Source organism: Pollachius pollachius (assembly GCF_949987615.1).
Source record: "Pollachius pollachius genome assembly, chromosome: 20".
Lineage (NCBI taxonomy): Eukaryota > Metazoa > Chordata > Actinopteri > Gadiformes > Gadidae > Pollachius > Pollachius pollachius.
In genome coordinates, this window is record NC_136953.1 from 1599623 (window position 1) to 1616054 (window position 16432).

General features: G+C 41.2%; 1 protein-coding gene across 1 annotated transcript in view; it reads left to right on the plus strand.

Annotated features, from left to right (window-relative positions):
- Positions 1-16432, plus strand: part of LOC307091399 (inactive dipeptidyl peptidase 10-like) — a gene marked incomplete at both ends in the record, with an annotated part of 93587 nt that overhangs the window by 64236 nt on the left and 12919 nt on the right. Inside the window, 11 exons of the mRNA XM_079758365.1 lie at positions 1914-2034; positions 2992-3146; positions 3949-4046; positions 4128-4251; positions 6568-6606; positions 6824-6931; positions 7114-7205; positions 7288-7335; positions 7548-7669; positions 13684-13731; positions 16024-16122. Coding sequence (XP_079614491.1) covers positions 1914-2034; positions 2992-3146; positions 3949-4046; positions 4128-4251; positions 6568-6606; positions 6824-6931; positions 7114-7205; positions 7288-7335; positions 7548-7669; positions 13684-13731; positions 16024-16122 — 1054 coding nt within the window. The remainder of the gene's footprint in view (positions 1-1913; positions 2035-2991; positions 3147-3948; positions 4047-4127; positions 4252-6567; positions 6607-6823; positions 6932-7113; positions 7206-7287; positions 7336-7547; positions 7670-13683; positions 13732-16023; positions 16123-16432) is intronic.

A 16432-nucleotide genomic window follows, 5' to 3' on the forward strand; every position in this document is an offset into this window, starting at 1 on the left:
CGTGGCTGGTACCACCACAACTTGATCACTTGACATTTCTGTTACTTATTTTTTCATATTATTTTTCAATAATTTTTTACCTATTTTTATTTATTTTTAAATATCTATTTACTTTATATTTTATTGTTGCTGCTATGTGTGTGTTGAGGTACCAAGAATAATACTCTTTACTCTTGCGTACTTGTACAATTAGAATGTAGTAAAAGCAATTCTGATTCTGATCCTGACTCTGATCTGCTTTGGTAAGGGTTTTCAGCGGAGGCAAAGCAAACATAGAATTCGAGGTTGCCCCATGAAAACACGTCGGCCTAGTCCGTCTCAAAGAAGAAGAAGAAATAACTATAATAATAAATGTAAATGAATCCCTGGGTCCCTCGAAAATCTAAAATGATATTATTGAAACAACATCCAACAGCAGTATTAATGTGTAATGATTATCTTGTTAAACTAAATTTATTTATAATACAATACTTTTTTTCAGTGTGTGCAAACATACGCTTCCGTTGGGCCTCACGAAAACATGTCTTCTTAATCTGTCCCAAAGAAGAATATCTAAGTATATAAATCACAGGATCTCTTGAAATGTTTTATTTGAAAGAACATCATCACATGCATGAAATAGCACAGAACACAACAGAGGATTCAGATGATTACATAACGCAAAAACTTTGGATCAACCAACATGCAAGCTGAGTGGGATAGCAGCGTCCATATGAATCACCATGGCAACGGTAGAAACCGTTGCATCCACTTACATTCTCTTCTGATTAATTATTGATTGAAGATTATGGATTAAAATGCGCATATATCGCTAGAAATCTTATCAAAACACATTTTTCACTGAGAATAAAATAAATGTCCTCCATTTTGTTTTGGCAGACAGAACCTTGACATACATACATACGTGACACATTGCTGTTTCTTTGGAACAGTCGATATGGGACGATCCATACGATTAACCCTATTCTGTAGTTCAGGTTGGAGAAGGCTGCTGAGGCACTTGAAGAGCGAATAACAAGAATCTAAATGGGAGTAAATTAATTCATACGAGACAGGATTATCCAGATTTTAGCAAGATTACGAATTTGAAGTAAACTGGACTGGATAAACTTAGTTGTGATTGTGTGTGTGTGTGTGTGTGTGTGTGTGTGTGTGTGTGTGTGTGTGTGTGTGTGTGTGTTTGCATGTGCATATGTGCGACCCGGCTTGTGTTCACTGGGGGAGGCCACACACAGAGCCGATTGTTTGAGTTCTCTGTTGTTGCTGAGGTCCTTTGGAAGCTGCAGTGCAGGAATGATCTATATGTATCAGTCGTTGTCTTGGCAAAGCTTCACAAGATTTTGCTTCAAGGACAGATAAAACCTCTAAATGCAAAAAAAAACACCATAGTTGGAGAAAATGAACCCATTTAATAGCTGCATTCACCGGTCTCCACTCTATCAGAGTGACGCCAGAACACAGTTTCAGTCTTAACAAAGTGTCCCCCCCTCTACATAATGTAATTGTATTCAGAAAGATGTTGACCTAAATGCCAGTTCTCTGGATCATTTCCAAAATGTTCAAACTCTTTGTGTTTGTGTTGGTCAACAGTGAGGACCGTTACTGAGTTACTGAGTCCGCCCCACTTTTGAGTAGTTCCAGGCCATATGCGAAAACATAGTGGGGCTAAATGATACAACAGAGCACAAAATAGTTAAAAACCTACAACAGACTTCCCATAACAGGGCAGAAACACAGCTACACATTACCACAATCACCACCAGCCCACAATACAATGTTTTTGAAATGACTGACAAGTGCTGGTTGAGGTGCTTCAAATCACAATTCTACCAGCACTTTTACAGTGGTTTTAAACTGGGAACATCGTGCTGACAACCCTAATACCTGTTGACACATTCTTGGTTCATCCTCAGGTTTACATATTTGAAAACAACATTTACTACCAAGCGGACGTCCAGAGCAGCTCTTGGAGACTGACATCCTCTGGACAGGAAGGGGCTGTCTTCAACGGCATCTCTGATTGGCTGTATGAAGGTAAGGACTGATTGCATCATCAAAGGAATTGAGTTGGAATGCACTCAGAAGACACCTCCAACTATTGAGGCCAAAATCAAAACCTTACTCATGTTTACTTGATTTCCTATCCCACATTATTATTGAACAATTTTAAAATGTGTTTTGACAAAAAAGAATAATCTATCGTAGCATATTCTTTCAGGTCAGAAATGGTGGAAGATTCGATAATGTCCCTTCTGGTCTAAAGAGTAGGCAGAGTAGGCAACTTCAAATAAACCACATTTAGATATTCCGGGAAATATTCAAATAGCAGAGAGGAAAAGTGCTTTCTTGTAATACGCTGAATTTTACACTGCATGAGTCCATAAACCACAACCGAACTACTGAAGAAAAAACTGTTGGCCTCAACAATGAACAAACATTCGAGAACTGATGAGGTTAATTGTGTTTAATTTCTACTTTAAAAAAAATAACCAACCAATGCGCATTAAGTGCCATTGTGTGAGGTTTTAAAATTCAATCAGCCAGAAGCAAACAAGACGCAAGTCATAAAACAAACCATCAGATTCAGTTTAATGTTCCGAACAACCATTGCAGTAAACACCAATGGTTGTTAATGATCAGTGATTTTTAATGAATTGAAGAGATAAAACACAACTTAAAAGTTAGCAACCTTTTCAACTCCATTAACGTAATTAAACCAAACCATATACAATAATTTACGACAGAAAATATTGAACTGTTTTCAACAGTGTTTATCCCGACACCAGCTCAGATTGTTTTCCCTACAATGACTTCCCATTAAACTGAAAGACAAATCTGAAAACAAAACGTAGGCAGCAAAAAACTCCAGAACAATTTAACTGCTTGAAAGTGAACATTTCTCTTTTCACCCCCCCCCCCCCCCCCCCCGCATTCCCTTTGTTCCAACTGACTACTCCTCTAACCCGCGTGCCGCCATTTTGTCCTCACTAGAGCAAGTTATCCACACCCAGGTGGCTCACTGGTGGTCCCCTGATGGCTCTTGGCTGGCCTACCTCTCCATCAACGACAGCCTGGTGCCTACCATGCTGTTGCCCCACTTCACTGAAGGCCGTTACCCCAGGGGGAAGAAGTACCCCTATCCCAAGGTCCCAGCTCCTCCACCCTGTGAACTATTAGTTAACACTAATGTAGTCTGCTATGGCTGTAACTAGTTCTTCTACTCAAAGAACTGCTTACTGTTCATGTCTTTTGGATCTCCTCCATTATTGTAAAGGTGCATAAACCAAAGTGTTTACCCATGTGGCCACTGTAGACCGGAACAATCTCAATATAACTTGTTAGTTGCTGTCAATCCATTAGAAGTGCCTGCAATAACATTAAATAACCCACACTGTGGGATAAAAATTTATAATTTATCCTTTGCTGTTGTTATTTAGAGAGTGATCTCTTATCAATGGTAGAAGTCCAAATAATTTATAGCTAACCAAGCATTTATTTATCTTTAACCAATCAGGTGACTTGTTCCGGTCTATTAGCATATATAAGCATAGCAACAGTAGAAATGCTATGAGAGACAAAGTACGTGAAGTAAACACACACACACACAGAAAAAAGCGTGTGTCAGACTGTTGTTTTTAAGTGATGCTTGCCGATGTGTCGTATCATCTCTGGACTAATGAGCAGAGTGTTTGGGGGAGGCTTAACAAGAGAAGCACAATGACTGGCCCGCGGGGCTTCCACCACTTCACACACTGTCACTGTGTTCTTGGCTTGAATTATAATGTCATTACAGAGCCTTGATTTATCTCCTGGCCTAGCCTACCACCGCAGCTTACCAAAAACGAACAAAACCTTACATTGTGGAATATTTCTCATAACCACTGCATGGATATCTGGGGGCAGATGGGAGTGGAGTTACTAAAAGGGTCTTGGTTTGGAACGCTTCAGATGGGGCAGATCAACCCAACTGTCAAACTCTACGTCATCGCTCTGGACGGAGGGGCTCAGACCGCCCAGCTGCGACCGCCCCACAGTTTTGAGGAAAGGTATTTCAAGACATTTCCGGGAGAGGGGTGACCTTTACTCACTTATTCATACCAACTTTGTGTTTGTTTTTTTTACGCTAGAGAACACTATATCACCATGGTGACCTGGCTCACGCGACAGCGAGTGGCTGTGCGCTGGGTAAACCGAGCGCAGAACACGTCCATCCTGACCCTGTGTGATGTCATCACAGCACACTGCGTCAAGGTGAGGAGATGCAACTGGAAACTTTACTTTGGAAATGTAACCCAACATCTCCTAACATTGGAGATGGAAGCTTTTTTTGCTTTAAAGGTGCTAACCTCTGGTCAGTTTCTGCAGTTATAACTTCCCTCCCGACCTGACTCCCCAGATGGTTCGTCACACAGAAACATCTGGCAAGTCGTCCTCGGAAAATGTTTGGACAGGGGAAGGCAAAATTACTTGGCGGTTGATTGGATGAACCATCTGGCTACCCCTGTACATCAAGTAGATCACAGAGTTCCTCATAGAATGCAGATTGGTCCAACCACTGGTGGTTTGGACACAAACGCATAACCTGAAGCCTGGCAAGATGGCTCTTCGTTAGATTGCAAAACCTGCCTCTCAAGGTCACTCACCTAACTCCTTTGCACGACGACATAAAGGGAGTTCTTCATGGCTTTTATCCTGGCAGCCTTTTTTCTTATTTTTTCTCTTCAGCAGTTAGTTTTTTCATTATTTTGGTGTGTTTTGATGTGTAAGCCATTCCTGAGAACACTGGTTGCTTTGCCTGTTCCCCCAGTGTCAATCAATACATCAATCCTGCTGCCTGCCACTAAATTTGCAGAGGACTGCCTCTTTGTTGAAATCCCTCTCCTGATTGGATAAAGTGTAAACGGGATACCAGAAAATGTGTTTTCTGTTTACTGCAGAGCAGAGGGACTGGGAGACACATGTTTCTGATCAAACACTCTATGGGCCCTATCTTGCACCCTACACTGACGCATGTATCGTTGATAGTTTGCACCCGGCGTAAAGCTGATTTTCCCCCGCAGCAAACTCACGCCATTCCACTTGCGCCTGGCGTGTCGGCGAAAAGCAGAGGCGTGTTCCGACTATGATACTTATGCTATATTTGTGATCCAAAAAGCAATTGCGCCACTGACCGGCAAATACCTGGTCTAAATGCACTAGCGGATAGCGCAGTCGGTGTTGCTATTTTGACGTGCCATGGCAGGTCAGAACTGCAACATAAGCTTACACACACTTAGGCTATAAACGGCACAAACATGAAAATGATTAGCCTAATTGAAATATTATGATGATGATGGAGTGGATTGTGGAAAAAAAAATCCATAGGGGCTGCATGATTGAACACTGTAGTAATATGCCATGCATTCAAATAATAATAATAACAATTATAAACTCGAGCAAAGTATATCCCAGCCTTCCAAAACAATATGTTGTTTTAGGTTATTTGAAAACGTTGGTTCAATTATTTGGGGTAGAACAGCTGATACAGCGGTAAGAAGTTGTACTTTTGAAACAATGCATCTGCAAACACAGTACAGCAAACATATATTTTCTTGAAACAGACATCGTGTCCAAGCCCATAACTTTTAGGATTGATGAGTATTTGATCATGAAAGAATGAATTAATTAATGCCGGTGATATTTGGCGCGCAGTTCAACTATATGTGTGCACCCATCTGTTCAAACACACGCAAACTAAACACGTAACGCATAATACAGTTTGTGGAAATGCATATTAACGGGGGGACACATGCATATTATGAACACAAGTCGATAACAATAATGTATACAATACTGGTAACAAACAATGTTTGTTAATGTATTGCCACATATCATTAAATAGATGGGATTTTGCCACAGGACCACATATCATATATGTGTTAAGTTCTCTTTGCCAAAATTTGCATGACAACTCAGTGTTTCTTAAGTTGTAGAATAAAACGCTATTCCATGTTTTAATTAGGCCTATAATTTGACCATAAACTGAGACATTTTAAGTTTGAAATGTGCTCATGCATCTGTCTCAGAGACTGCAAAAGTGCTGTCAAAATATCAAATCATCAAGTTCAAATGCCCTCATGGCTCTTAAAGGGGATGGGAGATGGAACTCTGATTGGCTTATTGCATGTTACACCCAAAACACACCTACCGGTATTCAGACCAACCCATTGTAGATTTGCGTCGGGCGCAAGAGTCATTTATCCACCGTTATAATAGCAACAGCGGCAGAGATCCGCCCACAAAGCTACTTGAGTTTCACGTTTCATACTTGTGTTTAAGACCGTTAAAATAGGGCCCAGAATCAGTGATGGCCGGCATAATATAGAGCCATATAACGCTTATTTAATGAATAAATATTGCTTCGAGCACCTTTAATTTACTTAACTTAAAGATGGAATTTCAGGTTGCAGATGTAGCTTTAAGAAAGCAAAGAGAAATCTCCAAATCTGCAAAGATAAATCTCCAAGTGAGTTACATCTCCTAACCTCACTTCTATTGGTCCCTTCTTTATCATCCTTTATTTGGTAGAAACACGCGATGACATCTGAGAAGTGGCTTGATCGCCAGGTAAGTAGCTAGAGAGATGAGTTTCCTAATCATAGATAATCAAACGTAATAAATTGAGTAACCACTTAAATCTTAATTTAATTCATCTTAATTTCAGTATTTTGCATTTAAAAAAAAAAAAAAAATCAAAAAAATAACATTTACCAAAAGATGTGGATATGGAAATGTTGAAAAGTACTCTATTAGCTTCACATGTTGATGTTTGATCCTCCTGTAGAACGAAGAGCCGGTTTTCTCCCAGGATGGTACGGTGTTCTTCATCACCCTCCCTCTAAAAAATAGTGGAGGGGAAGCCTTCAACCACATCACCATGATAACAAACCAGGTGAAGCCCCCTGAGAGGATTGCCATTTCACGAGGAAATGTCAAAGCAATATTTTTCTAATCAACCTGCATTTAGAAAAAGGTACTTCGAGGGATTTTGTGTTCCAAAAAGTCTTATATGGCCTACTAACATGCACAATGTCTCCGTTGAAACCTGTTCGAATCCATGCCTCCCCCCCTCAGTCCGAGGATCAAGAGGTCAATGTTCGTCACCTGACCTCGGGAGGCTGGGAAGTCTCTCAGGTCTTAGCCTTCGACGAGAGCACAGACTCACTGTGAGTTTGGCTGACGAGACAGTGACTGCAGTATTTCATAAGATGAATGAATACCTTAGTTCACACTCTCGTATTTGTGCAGGTATTTCCTGAGCACAGAGGATGGGTCTGCACAAAGACAGCTCTACAGGTACGTCAAAGTATCTAGGCTGTGGTTAGGGTGATGGACTCCGGTAATTCGCTTCAGTGTGTTTGATTAGAAAAATTGGTAAAGAGTGAGACAGAAGTATTGCTACAATTGTATTTAACCTATCCCTGTTGGGATAGGTTATAGCAGCTTTCCAGCAATATAAAAAGAAAAATTGTTGACTTGATTCATATTGAGTTTTTTCCTGCTTTCAGGGTTTCCACTGTGAGTCCGTTTCAGAGGTCCTGCCTAAGCTGCTCTCTCTCCAAAGTCCGGTGCACCCACTTCCATGCTCGCCTCAGCCCTCGCTGCCAACATGTCCTGCTGGACTGCCGAGGTAGAGAGCGACCACTCTGTCAATATCACACTGTCACCATTAAGGTAACTGGGTTACAGAAGCAAGTTGAAATGATGTGGGCAATAAATCCATATGCTAAATCCAACAATAACATTACATAAAAACCAGTGACCAAAATAATGGATAGACTATAGAAATTTTCGAGCCCTGCAGTATAGCTATCTAAAAGCGAAAGACCCACAAAAGATAATCCCATTAGTCTCCTACTTATGATCGCTTTATCACGGAGCGTGAATATCTGATATCTTTCCAACTCTAACCCGGTTTGACAAGATCAATAGGTTAAAGCTAATAATCCATAGCTCTTGATTTATAGTTGTGTTGATTTACTTCCAAGTGTTGCATAGAATTGCGCAAATCAAGACTGAGGTAAGGTAACATGCTCAGCTCGAGCGGATCTTTTAACAATATCGGTAGAGATGTTTTTTTTACCGTTGAGCCTTGTCTGTCAGGTTTTTCTAGAACATGTTGGTTTGTCTTTAGATTTAAGACGAAATATCCCCAGGTATCTGCGTGAAGCAGTTCTCCTTTCAAGACATATCAAATCCACGACAAACCTCAATCCAACCTGGTGTCACGCGATTTCGTGCTCATGCGCACAAACATTAATCTATTGAATCATGTCCCAGAGCACAGACTGTCCGACTTTTTTCGTGCTACACAGAACAAAATGTTAACCAATGCATTCTGAATGGGAGCGTTTCTCCGATGTTTCCGTACTACACAGAACAAAATGTAAACCAATGCATTTTGAATGGGAGCATTTTTCAGACGAGAGAGAGAGAGTGTGCGCAGACAGTACAGTGCACCCTCTGCGCCATAGATTCAGCAACCCATCCAATCTGTGCCATCCACCGACCCTTGCCTACACTGACCTTGAAGTGATGGGAGGATTCTGGAACTGCCAATCAGCGGCCAAGAAGGCAGAGTCCATTTCGGCCTGCTCGTCCCTCATGATCCTCCACTTCCTGGCCCTGACAGAACTCTGCCACTCCTGCTGCCCTCTCCACCGTCTACTCATTCTCACACACCCCAAGACCATCAGGGCGAGGAGGAGGGACCGGACTCCCCATCCCACCTGACGAATCGCACTCATCAGGTAACATATAATGGCTCCTTGTCCAAACCTTGCACGCTTGAAACTGGTGTCCCTCACCAGGCTCTGTACTGGGGCCTCGTCTGTTCTCCCGCTATACCAGATCTCTGGGCTCTGTAATTACATCACACGGTTTTTCCTATCATTGCTATGCTGACGACACTCAGCTATTTCTCTCTTTACCCTCATCTGACAAAGCGCTGATAGCAACACGCATATCTGAATGTCTGGCAGATGTCAGCAATTGGACAACTGCCCATCACCTGAGGCTTAACCTCAACAAGACTGAGCCCCTCCTAATGCCAGGGAAAGATTGCCCATACATGGGCTTACTGGTCACTGTTGAGAACATCACTGTATCTCCTTTTCCAACTGCCAGAACCATCGAGTACCACACTGAGTGCCACCTTGGTGTAGTGTTGGACAATCAGTTATGCTGCACCGCAAACATCACTGCAGTGGCCCGATCCTGCAGATTTGCGCTTTACAACATCCGCAGGATCCTTTCCTGACAAGGGAAGCAGCTCAGCTTCTAGTCCAATCACTGGTCATCTCCTGTCTCGACTACTGCAACACGCTCCTTGCTGGACTCCCTGCCTCTGCGATTAAACCTTTGCAGAGAATGTGGCAGTGCGCCTCCTGTACAACCTACCGAAGTTCTCCCATATGTGACCCCCTCTTCCGGGACCTCCACTGACCCCTTGTAGTAGCTCGCATCAGATTCAAGATGATGGTACTGGCATACAAGGCAGTCGATGGAACTGCCCCTGCCTACCTCCAAGCATTGGTAAAGCCACACACCCCAGCTCGATCCCTCCGCTCAACTACCTCAGCTGGACGTCTGGTAGCGCCATCGCTAAGAGCAAGCAAAGGTCGATCAACAATGTCACAACTTTTCTCTGTTTTGGGACCTCAGTGGTAGAACGAGCTCCCTGCCAATGTCAGGATCGCAGAGTCGCTCACCAGCTTCCGCAAAAGACTCAAAGTTCACCTGTTCAGAGTTCACCTCGACTCTGCATAGCTACCCAGCCCCTTCCGGCCACCAATGTATGCTGCACGTCCTGGCACTTATGTACTAATGTACACACTTATTGCACGCACTTAATCTACTGTACTGACATCTTTACTGTACTGACAGCGATATATTGTTTCACTCCTTATGACAAATGTACTTATTGTAAGTCGCTTTGGATAAAAGTGTCTGCTAAATGCCCTAAATGTAAATGTATATATGTCAATATTTCAGATTTTTTAAGCAGACCTCCTCAAAAACTGAAACAAACGTGCTCCAAAGAACGCGCGTTTCTCAGACAATTAATGTGCTCCACAAAATTAAACGAGAGAGAGTGAGAGAGAGAGAGAAAGGGAGAGACAGGCTTCAGAAGGGGTGTGCGCAGATAGTACAGTGCACCCTCTAGTTATATATATTTCAATATTTCAGATTTTTTAAGCAGACTTCCTCAAAAACTGAAACGAACGTGCTCCACAGAACATGCGTTTCTCAGACAATTAAAGTGCTCCACAAAAACAAAATGATAGAGAGAGAGAGAGAGAGAGAGAGAGAGAGAGAGAGAGAGAGAGAGAGAGAGAGAGAGAGAGAGAGAGAGAGAGAGAGGCTTCAGAAGGGGTATGGGCAGATAGTACAGTGCACCCTCTAGTTATATATATGTCAGTATTTGCATTTTTGAAGCAGACCTCCTCAAAAACTGAAAATAAATAAATAAATAAAAATTACCGTGCTCCACAGAATGAAATGTAAACCAATGCATTCTGAATGGGAGCGTTTCTCCGATGTTAACCTTATATACATATATATATTCATTACTTGGCTCCGCAGTGCATCAGTGTCCCTCTCTATGGCTCCCTCTCTCTCTTTTCCCCTGTGTTTCGAGAATTCATAAAGATATAACGAGAAAGGATGTAATGATAACGGCAAGAAAATAAAGGCTCCATGGTCATAATAATTTAAATATAATTAAATTAAAGTGTGTAACAAGGAAATGAGACGATCTAGTTGTGGGCCAGCAGGGGCTGAATTTTAAACGAATTCAGCCCATAACCTTATTTTTTACATTGTTTTTATATTATGAATATTTTAATATTGTCTGGTATACCTGAACCACACTTAGGCCTACACATTGGTGGAAGTGCAGATAGGCTACAGATCTTGTTATAACGATAATTGTATTAAAGCTGCATGTCTACTTATTATATTATAACTAAGTAATTGTATATTTATACATATAGAATCTATATTTTAATATTTAATTTATTCAATATTAAACCAATGCATTTCAATCGGGTGATTCTTTTTAACTTCAGAGGGGGGGGTCTGGCTACACAGGGCACATTCTAACAGATCTTGCTATTATATAAAACTACATGGTCTACTTATAATATTATAACTAAATAATTTTATATTTATATTTAAATATAATATATTAGGGTTTTATATTAGGGTTTATATTGGGGTCTCTTTTATATCAACGGGGGTCTCAAAGGACGCATACGCATCAACTTGTGGATCCAGCCCTACAGGAAATGACTCAGCAAGTGCTCCGTCTCGTTGCACCTCACCCAGCGGCTCGCTTGCAAGATTTTGTCTTGGAGTTCTTCCCAGACCTACACCCTAGCCATCCAACATGCATATCTGAGAATCAGGCCTCTCTTCAAAAATTTGGCCACAGGCCAGCTGTGTCTAAGCACCTTAAGCCACAAATGTACACCTCCATCCCACAAAAAATGGGGACTTGAAACTAACCTCTGTCTAATGTACATTTACTCTACTGTTGGAGGTCACGCCCCTTTTCCCGCCTTTTCGAAATAGCTAGAGATGCCAAAATGTATACCGACATTTCCCGGGGTACCGAAAACAACATATCCGAGATTTGGAGTTCTAGCCCTTAGAGAAATGCACTGTTATTTGGACAAAGCCTCTCAGAAGTGTTGCCTGCAAGACCAGTTCAGAATGTGGTGGAAAGACAGTTTTTGAGATAGGAAGGTCCTACCGCCCTGTAACTTGGCCCGGTCAGACCCCGAGGGCAGGGAGGGGGTGATGTTTCGGGTTAGGGTTAGGATTAGGGTTAGGGCTGTCTTTTTCCCAGAGACCCACCATTTTCACAGAGTAATCCCAAGATGCACCCTGGTTGAAGGTCTAATGGACAAGTTTCTTTCACTTCTCAACTAATTTAGATTAATTTCTAGCAATGGCTTGTTGCCAATTCGTTTCAATGGAGCATTTGATGATGCTGTGTGAGCCTTAATATTGAATTAATTTAATATTAAAATATATATTATATATATAAATACACAATTATTTAGTTAGCCTGTAATATTTAGACCATGTAGCTTTTATTTAATTATCGTTATAAAAAGATCTGTAGCCTAACTGACCGTTGAAAATTCACTTCCACCAATGTGTAAGTGTGGTTCAGGTATACGAGACAATATTAAAATATTCATAATGTAAAAACGATGTAAAAAATAAGGTTATGGGCCGAATTTGGTTAAAATTCAGCCTCTGCTGGCCCACAACTAGATCGTCTCATTTCCTTGTTACACACTTTAATTTAATTATATTTAAATTATTATGAACATGGAGCCTTTATTTTGTTGCCGTTATCATTACATCCTTTCTCGTTATATCTTTATGAATTCTCGAAACACAGTGGAAAAGAGAGAGAGGGAGCCATGGACACTGATGCACTGCGGAGCCAAGTAACTGATGGGCTTAAGAGGGCCTCCTATATAATGAATATATATATATATATATATATATATATATATATATATATATATAGGGTTAACATCGGAGAAACGCTCCCATTCAGAAGGCATTGGTTTACATTTCGTTCTATGGAGCACGGTTATTTCTATTTATTTATTTATTTTCAGTTTTTGAGAAGGTCTGCTTCAAAAATGCAAATATTGACATATATATAACTAGAGGGTGCACTGTACTATCTGCCCACACCCTTTCCGAAGCCTCTCTCTCTCTCTCTCTCTCTCTCTCTCTCTCTCTCTCTCTCTCCATCTCTCTCTCTCTGTCTCTCTCGTTTCGTTTTGTGGAGCACTTTAATTGTCTGAGAAGCGCAGGTTCTGTAGAGCACGTTCGTTTCAGTTTTTGAGGAGGTCTGCTTAAAAAATCTGAAATATTGACGTATATATAACTAGAGGGTGCACTGTACTATCTGCGCACACTCGCTCTCTCTCTTGTCTGAAAAACGCTCCTATTCAAAATGCATTGGTTTACATTTCGTTCTGTGTAGCACGGAAAAATCGGAGAAACGCTCCCATTCAGAATGCATTGGTTTACATTTCGTTCTGTTTAGCACGAAAAATGTCGGACAATCGTGCCCTGCGACACATTCAATAGATTTACGCTCATGCGCATGAGCACGAAATCACGTGATACCAAGTTGCTCAATCAGGACATACCTCGTTCAAGACAGAGCACATCCAAGAAAATATCCATCAAAGATACATCACATCCAAGATATGCGACATCCAAAAAAAAATCACATCCAAGACATGTCACATTCAAGAGGTAACACATTCAATAAGGTAACAAAGAAATAGCCAGGTACGATAAGGTAATTGTGTCTCTGTTATGTATTTGTAGACTGGGGCTTGTGTGAGGCCTTTAGACACATGGCCAGCCATCTTTCTAATGCTGGTTTGTTGTAATTTGTGATTGAAAGATAGATAACCTTCCCCTTGGACGTGGATATATACTATTCTAATGTGTAAAACTGTAAAAGTTGTTCTTTGGGACTGAGCAGACTGCCCTCAAGCAGAGTGATGTTCAGTGAAACGTTCGCACCTATTAAAAACAGATCTATTGTATTCGCCAAAACCTCTTTGTGGCTCTATGATGAATATGTGTATCCTATCCCAGGTCCTGGTATCCCAAGCACCACTGTTCACCAGCTCTCTGATATGACTGGTAGGTTACTGTCTGGACTCACGTCGGCCAATTACATGAGCCTCTTTCAGCGAGTTTCATCACACCCTGCATTTCACCAACCTTGCTAAAAGGTTAATATATATGATATATATATTTAATTAGTAAAGTGTGTGTGTGTGTGTGTGTGTGGGGGGGGTGCAGTGTGTTAGTGTGCCATATTCAATTGAACTATAATACAACAACATTCATATCTCTACTATTGAACCATTAATAATGATCATTCCATCTTGACTAAAGCAAGAGTTGAGAAGCAGTTGTCCGCCACTGAATTGTAAGAGACTAAAGGGACTTCATTTATGCTGCGTGTTAATCTGCAATCATTCCTTAAGGGCTTTAGCGTGTGTTTCCAGTATTTTTCCGTTAATGGAGGACTTCCTCTTCTTAGGTGTGTGTGTCTGTGTCTGTGTGTGTGTCTGTGTGTGTGTGTGGGGGGTGCTTGCCTGAGCGTGTTTTTGTTTGTTTCTGTATGTCTGTGTGCGCGCCACTGTGAGAGAGCGTGAGGGCCCTATCTTGCACCCAGCGCAATTTACTTTCTACACCGACGCATGTATCGTTGCTAGTTTGCACCCGGTGTAAAGCTGATTTTCCCCCGCAATGAACACGTGCCACTACACTTGCGCCCTCGAAAGCAATTGCATCATTGACCGGCAAATACCTGGTCTGCATACACTAGCGGATAGCGCATTTGGTGTTGCTATTTTGACGCGCCATGGCAGGTCGGAACTGCAACATAATCTTGCACACACGTAGGCTATACACAGCACAAACATGCAAATTATTAGCCTAATGCAAATATTATGATGTCAAAGATCGTTCATATATGTGAAACTGCATAGAAATAGCATGTAGCATACATAGGGGCTGCATGAATGAACATTGCTAATGCCATCCATTAAAATAAAAATAATAACAATAATAAATTTGAGCAAATTATATCCAAGCCTTCCAAAGCAAAATCTTGTTTAAGGGTAAATGATTGCTTAAATTATTTGGGAAGGAACAGCTGACACGGTGGTAAAAAGTTGTACTTTTAAATCAATGCATCTGGAAACACCGTACAGCAAACACATACTTTTTTGACTCAGACATCGTATACAAGCCCATAACTTTTAGGATTGATGAGTATTTGATTGTGAGAAAACATAGTTTTACACCTAGTGAGTGTTGGATGAATGAAAAGAATGAATGAATGCGGGTGATGTTTGGCGGGCAGGTCAACAATATGTGTGCAGTTCCCATCTGTTTAAACACATGCAAACTAAACACGTAACGCATAATAAAGTCCATGGCAATGTATATTAACAGGGGAACATAATTAACGATAATGAATACAATACTGGTAATAAACGATGTTTGCTGCATATAATTAAATAGACCCACAGTTGCGGCCACAGGACCGCATATCATATATGGGTTAAGTTATCTTCGCCAAAATGTACATGACGACTCAGTGTTTCTGAATTTGTCGAGGAAAATGCTATTCCAGGTGTGAATTAGGCCTATTATTAGGCCATAAACTGATCCACGTGAAGTTTGAAATTCATGTGGTCATGCATTTGTCTCAGCGGACACTGCAAACGCACTGTCAAAATATCAACTCGTCAAGTTCAAATGCGCTGGCTCCTAAAGGAAATGGGAGATGGCACTCTCATTGGAATAGCGTTTTGCGTTTCATACTTGCGTTACAGAACGTTAAAATAGGGCCCTGAGGGTGATTCTCCTTAATCGCCTAATCAAAGTCAAATTTGCATCCCTGAATAGGAATATAAAGAGCTGTGCTTACAATATATGCACAGCTCACAGATGCATACAATAGATCATAATATTCTTAAACTGTGTTATCATTTTGATGACAGTGTGGATATCTTATTACGATATCCATTTGATGAATCCATGAATGCAGCGATATATTTGAAAAGATAAGATATTGATAACCCCTCCCCTCCCTTGATGCTGGTGGTTGTGGTGGTGGTACTGGACTAATGGTGCTAATGACTGACCTCTCTGAACGGTGGAGTTGGGGGCAGATGGTTGGAGGTGGCTTTGCATGAATGTAGCATCTGAAATACGAGAAGCCAAAAGCCAAGCTGGGCATTGTGATTAGTGAAAATGAGTCCTTCCTGAATACTTTAAGATGGTGATGGAGAGTTTTGCTGTGTGCGGCCCGAACATTTTCTCAACCAAACAATTAATTAATGACATTTATTTTTATTTGTACCTATCTATATATACTTTTATTGATACTTTACTCTCTGTCTGTTGGACACGCAGGGAACATCAGTGTGGAGAGCAACGTGGTTTTAGCAGAGGCACTGCAGTACCGGACTCTGCCCAGGAGGAACAGGGGAACCGTGCATATCAACCACTTTGGTACATAATGTGTGGACGTGACACGTGTGTTTCAACTCACAAACTATGAAATTACTTTTAAATTGTTTCGTTCTTTATGATTACTTTTGTGTAGTTGTTGCGCTCTTTGTCTACATCCTCGCCATCATCATCATCATCATCATCATCATCATCATGGTAATGATCAGGGATCAGATACAGTTGACAGCCGCCCACATTAGAGTTGTGTTCAAGTATTCAATGAGAACGGCGCTGGTGGCATTCAGGCAACAAATCAAGGATAAACCCAATTAAAAGAACCGGTGTGGAGCTTTGTGAGGGGATTATGAAC